The 6,567-nt window shown below is 40.9% G+C and overlaps 1 protein-coding gene across 1 annotated transcript; it reads right to left on the bottom strand.

The window, feature by feature from the left end:
* Positions 1-983: 983 nt before the first annotated feature.
* slitrk5b (SLIT and NTRK-like family, member 5b) lies at positions 984-6,220 on the bottom strand. The gene is made up of 2 exons (XM_043230582.1): positions 5,922-6,220; positions 984-3,771 (listed from the first exon to the last, which is right to left on the bottom strand). The coding sequence occupies exon 2, from the start codon at positions 3,729-3,731 to the stop codon at positions 1,167-1,169; it is 2,565 nt and encodes an 854-aa protein (XP_043086517.1). The 5' UTR covers positions 3,732-3,771; positions 5,922-6,220; the 3' UTR covers positions 984-1,166.
* Positions 6,221-6,567: the final 347 nt, after the last annotated feature.

Below are 6,567 nucleotides of genomic sequence, written 5' to 3'. Positions count from 1 at the left end.
GGATAACGTACACAAAGTTTAACACAAAAACCCAGCATTGCTAATTGAATCTAAAAAGTAATCGGTTTGCCTGCCGGGACCGTCAATAGAAATGTTACAAAAAGTCCTCTTAATATAATTTAACCAGTGCAAAAGAAGTGCAAAGACCTGCAGAATCGATAGATAAGTACGCCGGTAAGTAACATACATGTAAAGCCTTGATAGAAACGTGAACGGTCACAACATCTTTAAGACAAGTGTCACAGAAAGCGGACCTCAGAATGTATTAAACAGATGATACAGTAGTAAAAGAAGGTCCTATTTATGATATGCACGAGAATACAGTGCGAATCTCACAAAAAAAAAACCTTAATGTTAAAGAAAATTTATATTGCGTTAGAAATATAAACCTGGTTTGAAGGACCATTGAGATTTGTTTCCTTGGGACTGTTAATGGTGCATGTTTTTATTATTTGATTCAATTTTAAATGTACTTTCATTAATGTATTTATGCAAAGCTGTGTTAGAGACTGTGTGACAACAATTTCCATTGTCACACTGCAATAATAAATGATTCATTGTGATTAAACACATCCAAAATAATTTTGTTTACATAATATATGTGTCAGTGTACTGTTTATATTTATTATGTATATATAAATACACACAATACTATATACATATATATATATATATATATATATATATATATATATATATATATATATATATATATATACATGTATATATTTATATAATTTAATATAATTGAATATTACACTTAATATTTAAAAAATAATAATAATTTATACACATATGTTTTGTAAAGAAAAATTAATTTTAGATGCTATTAATTGTGAATAATCTTGTTGCAGCACTAATATATATATATATAGATTATTCACATTAATGAGAATTAAAGAATTATTTGTTTAATTTAAGCAAAATGTCACAATGTAACACAAAATTTATAAATTTATATTATGTTAATAATTAGGCTAAAATAAAGCATGCATTCATAAATATAAAATGACATTAAATTAAAAATATAAAAGCGCATTTTATTCCTTTTTGCACATTTTGAAGTGCAGTCATATTTTTTTTGTGAGATTCACCTTAATATCTGTCAGATAAAACGTTTTCTCCCAAACTAAAAAAAAACAAACGAAGAAAAAAAAAATCCAGTTTCAGAACTGCGTGAAGGTCGTCCTTTTCTCATGAACCTCTAAATAGTCAGGCTCGAAATGAAGCTTGGCTTTCAGTTCCCAGTATTCGCTTCTGTTAGGCTCTATGTAGACGGTGGCCGGAGTCGAGCAGTACAACATGGTCTGCTGTACTCTTTCCGGATTCAAGTATTGATGCCTGACATCAAAGTCTGGTGCGCAGTGAGCTGATGCATGTGTGCCGTGCTTACATGCCAAGTTACTCCTGTAAGAGGCCTGCTGGTCCCTAGCCAAGATATCTCGGTAAAAGTAGTTGTCGTCCAAGAGAGGAGAATGTCTGTTGAGCGCGTCGGGAGTCCCGGCGCTGAACTCCGAGCTTATCGCGTTGCTCCCGTCTTCATCCGAATTGGTCGCAAGAACTCTATTGAGTTCCTCAAAGTCCCTGTAACTCTCGATCGCACTTCCTTCGCTATACGGTCCGTTTTTGGCCGCGCTTTCCGTTGCCGGTGGGATGTATTCGTAGACGTGGCCCGCCGACGTTCTAGACTTCATCTGGTCGGTGTAGATGGCATTGAAGGAGCTTGAATTGGCGGTTTCCGAAGCTAGGCGTTCAGACTTTTTCCGCCGCTTCATGATGACGGCAAACAATCCAGCGGCGACAAAAACGGATAATATAAAAAGGAGCAGCAAAGCGAGTATAAGAACGGAAAGAGGGACGGCGGGATACTGCGAGTCGTAATCCAAAGCCGTTTCTAAAGTGATGGTACTACCGGGAAAGGATTCCTCCGACGGCGGCACGGCGGAAGATTGCGCGTTCGAGCTTTCCGGGCAGAGGTGAGTCGCGTGAACGTACCGCATATCCTCTCCCGAGAGACTCAGAGGAGATTCGCAAACGACGCTGTTCACCACGGTGCCCGTGCTGAGCTGCTCCAGCCAGTTTTTCATCTCCACGGCGAGGCACGAGCAATCCCAAGGGTTCTCGAAGAGGTCGATCTGCACCAGAGCCGTTAGCTCTTCGAGAACGCCGGCGACCGGAAGAGTTCGCAAGTGGTTGCTGCGCAGATTCAATCGAGCCAGGCTCAATCCGTCAAAGACGTCCAACGGTAGAGTCTTCAGGAGGTTGTTGTTGAGAAACAGCAGCTGGAGATTGGGCGCTTGTTGAAAGGCGCCGACCGCGATCTCTCGGATGACGTTATACTCCAAATACAAATACTGCAAGCTTTGCAAACCGTAGAACATATCCTCGGTGAGCCGCTCGATCAAGTTGCCGTTTAAGTAAAGCCTTCGTAAGTGTATGAGCTGGCCGAACGTCTTATCGTGAATGATGGCGATGCGGTTGTTGCCTAAGTGGAGCAAATCTAATCCGGTTGCGCCGTTGAAGTCGGAACTGCACACTGAAGAGATGTAGTTTCCGGTGAGGTACATTTTTTTGGGGTTGTACGGCTTGGGCTCGAGATCCGAGATGCGTTCGATTTTCCGCTCTTGGCAGTTGACGTTCAACCCGAGGTCCGAGATTTGGAGATTGCACGTGCAAGCGTTGGGACAGTCTAGAGGGACCGGGGATTTGGTTTGGTAGGCCAGCATCGGACCGTAATTCTGCGGCTTGCTCGAAGACGTGCGCGAAGTGGGTTTCACGCGAAGTTTTCCCGACAGGCGGCTGCTTTTTGTGGCGCGCAGGATGGTGGAGGACGCAAATCCCGCCGCGAACGTCGCCGACGTGGTTTTGTAGAGGATCTCGCTGCTGTGAGCGGGTTCTGCGCGCATTTCGTATTCCGCGATGGCTCGGCGGGGGCACAGCTCCTGCTTGGAGATTTCGTCGAGGTCTCGGCCGTGTAGCCGAAAGGGAGTCTCGCAAACCACATCTCCGACCAAAGCCGTGTACGATATGCTTTCAAGCCAGGCTTTTAGCGCGATTAACTCGCAAGAGCAATTCCACGGGTTTTCTTCGAGCTGTAACTCTACAATGTGACTCAGGTGCTCCAGAAGGCCGATGTAGGGAAGCACTTTCAGCTGATTGCCTCTCAGGTCGAGATGAGTTAAAGGAACGTACTGAAAGATGTTGTTTGGCAGAGCGGATAGTAAATTGTCATTGAGGATGAGCACCTCTAAGTGACGTAAAACGCTCAGGGCTTTCGGTTCAATGTGGCTAATATAATTATAGTCAATCTGTAGGTACTCCAGGCTTTCAAGTCCAAGGAAAGTGTCGTCTTTTAGTGCTTCAATTTTGTTGTTGTTTAAATGCAGTCGCTTTAATCCCTGGAGTCCGTTAAAAGCGCCACTTTCGATTTCTGATATATCGTTGTTGCCCAGATGCAAAATGGTGAGTCCTTCGTACTGAACAAAATCGTTGAGGGAGACTTTCTTCAACAGATTCCCTGTGAGCAGAAGATGATAAGCAGTGAAGTGTAAAGGCGTTACCTCAGACAGATTGTTAATTCCTCTGTTTTCACAGCTGGCTGTAAAAACCCCGTCTCTTTCTTCGCAGATGCACAGGCCTGCACATATATCCCCGTAAATGTCGAACATCTCAGTTAAGGTGAAAAACGCGGCGAAAGACAGAATGGCCAATATCCACATATGCATGTTCATGACGATGGATGGCGCTTGAGTAGATATTCTGTGCTGTCATCTAAAAAGAGAAAAATGCACGTTAATTCAAGAATGATATCAATTCAACATGTAAAACCGATGCTAAATGCATGCATGTAAGTGTGCATAATATCAAAATTAAACGAACGTTTAAAAGTCTTGTCAAATTTTTGTTAATCAATTTGGACATATGTATTGCAAAAAGTAAAAATAACAATTACTTAGTATTTCAGCTTGTTTTTCAGTAAAAGAAAAATAAAAATAAAAATAAAAAGATGTAGATATAAGTCATTTTGCTTTTCGTGTATATGCATGATATAAAGTAAAATATATAAATATATATATGTATATATAATATATATATATATATATATATATATATATATATATATATATATATATATATATATATATATATATATATATATATATATATAAAAAAAAATAAATATATATATATATATATATAAAAAAAAAAATAAAATATATATATATATATATATATATATATATATATATATATATATATATATATATATATTTGTACTGGAAAACATGACAGAAATACCAAGTAAGAAAAGCATTTTTGCCGTTTGTCAACATGGACAGGTTATGTGATAATGCTTTCAGTAAGCTTATGTCATCTTAAGACTGTCATCTATGCATCTTCTGTTGCGTATTGTTGGGTGTGTGCAAATTATTTAAATGCATTTCAGGAACGTTTTTTTCTTTAGGTTCGTTGCAAAAAGTGAGGTTGCCACTTGATGCACAACGTAAACTCTGAGAACCAGCTGAGAGACACTGTACTGAACAGCATCTGTTTGTCCATCTTCACATTGTGGAAGACACACAGTGCGTTCAAATATAACTGTAGGCTAACTGCTGCCAGCTGTATACTAAAACCAAAACGAGCGATATGCATGATGACATCTGTGTTACATGAGACAAAAGCCACTGCTTCAGTGCTACTGCCTCCTGCCTCGGTTATATCAGACGTTATGAGGGAAGTAGACCGTCCGCTTGTATTTCACTGAATAGGAAGAAATTGCAACATACGTTGGCTTTAGTCCCACCTTACAGATAAAAGTGTTAATAATTTAACAGAAGCATTGCCTATTTATGTAGACCTATGCTTGAACGTGCAACGTGGCGAACTAGTGCATTCAAGTCATGTAGGAAAGATTGAATCAATGCATATGAACTGCACCACAATGTCGTAATTACACTCGGGATTTTCCAATTTGGGGCTGCATTGTGATAAAACATGGCTGATACAATGGATGCTGTGTACGGGATAAAATCGCAACAAAACCATCCCTAATATAATTCAAAATAAGATTCTTGCACAACTGCAATGCGCGGTCTCAATTGATCGATTCACATGAGTTAAAATGCAAGGCTGTGTTTTCGAACACGCCGTGGTCGCCATCTTGATCGGGACGAAGCGATTTAAATGCACGTGACGTCACAATTACGACCTCGCGACACGTAAACACGAACTTCGCAGAAGAAGTTTGGGTCCTGAAGCTAATCATCAATTGTGCAATTACTAAAATCGCCTTCAACTGTCAAGCAAACAAACAAACAAACAAACAAAAATCGGTGGGAATATCGACATGCGTACAGTTGGATTAGAAAGAATAGATACGTTAGTTGTTTAGTCCAGAATAATAAACGTTCATATTATTTCATATCGACAGGCTAACTTAATTGTTGCTAAGCCCACTCATTTACATCAACTGGCTGTTTTATTCGGCTACAAATTAAAATAACCTCAGATCGACATGCAATGCCCGTATGTTCATTTAACCGACAAGTAAACGTGCAAGAAGCGTGTCATCACTAATAAGCACGCAGTCCCGTCGGGGTTTTGTTTATTCCGCGGTAACGTGCGCGGTCGCGTTCACAATAACGAGATACTGGGGGGAAAAGTTGCACGGCGTTAAACGCCCGCTCTCTTCTCGCAGCTTCTCTCGCACGCTCGTGAATTTCAGTCGCGCGCCCGTTCTCCCGTTCGGGGGTCGTTATTTCTGTCTGACAAACGGCAAGACACCACACCGCGGCTCTGATCTCGAACGGCTCCGAGTTCGCCGGTAACTTCTCCCTCTCGCCGTGCGTCGCGATCGATCGACGTCAAACGATAAGTAAAGACCGTTCCCAAACAGCCAACGCGACCGCAGTTCAGCTTACCCGCGTGCGCCGCAGAGAGGAACGCGCGTCTCATCTGGAAGGATGCTTTCGCGTGGACGTCGTTGCTGTATTTACATTTTAATTCGGTTCCCCGGATCCCGGTGCGCGGTGATGCTCGTCAGGCAACCATTTCTCTGACTAACGCGACGATGACTCGAAAATCGCAACAGCTACATCCCACAAATGTGGGAGGGGGAGGACCAAAACACTGACATATGATGATGATGATGATGAATGAATTAAAATGAATCACATTTATTAAATCATACACTGAGAGAGAGAGAGAAAGAGAGAAATGACCACTGCGGTGGCCTTAAAAGTATTTGGACACTTGAGTCATAGGCTTCTTATGGATGTCATTGCATTATATCAGGGCTTTCCACAGCCAGGGACCTCACGTGCTGTCATTGAAATATTATTGCATTATATATATATATATATATATATATAGAGAGAGAGAGAGAGAGAGAGAGAGAGAGAGAGTTGATGTTGATGCAAGTTGATATAAATGTAATTAAAGTTTTAAATATTGAATGCTTTGCGTTTCAGGTATCTGACAGCGAACCCAGGGCAATTTATTTTTAAAGACAAGACCGTGTGAGCATCAAGGGTGAAATGATAAAACAAGACACCTATTTATAAAGCC

The sequence above is a fragment of the Puntigrus tetrazona genome, unplaced genomic scaffold (genome assembly GCF_018831695.1).
Source record: "Puntigrus tetrazona isolate hp1 unplaced genomic scaffold, ASM1883169v1 S000000176, whole genome shotgun sequence".
Lineage (NCBI taxonomy): Eukaryota > Metazoa > Chordata > Actinopteri > Cypriniformes > Cyprinidae > Puntigrus > Puntigrus tetrazona.
This window is presented reverse-complemented; position numbering and strand designations above follow the sequence as displayed.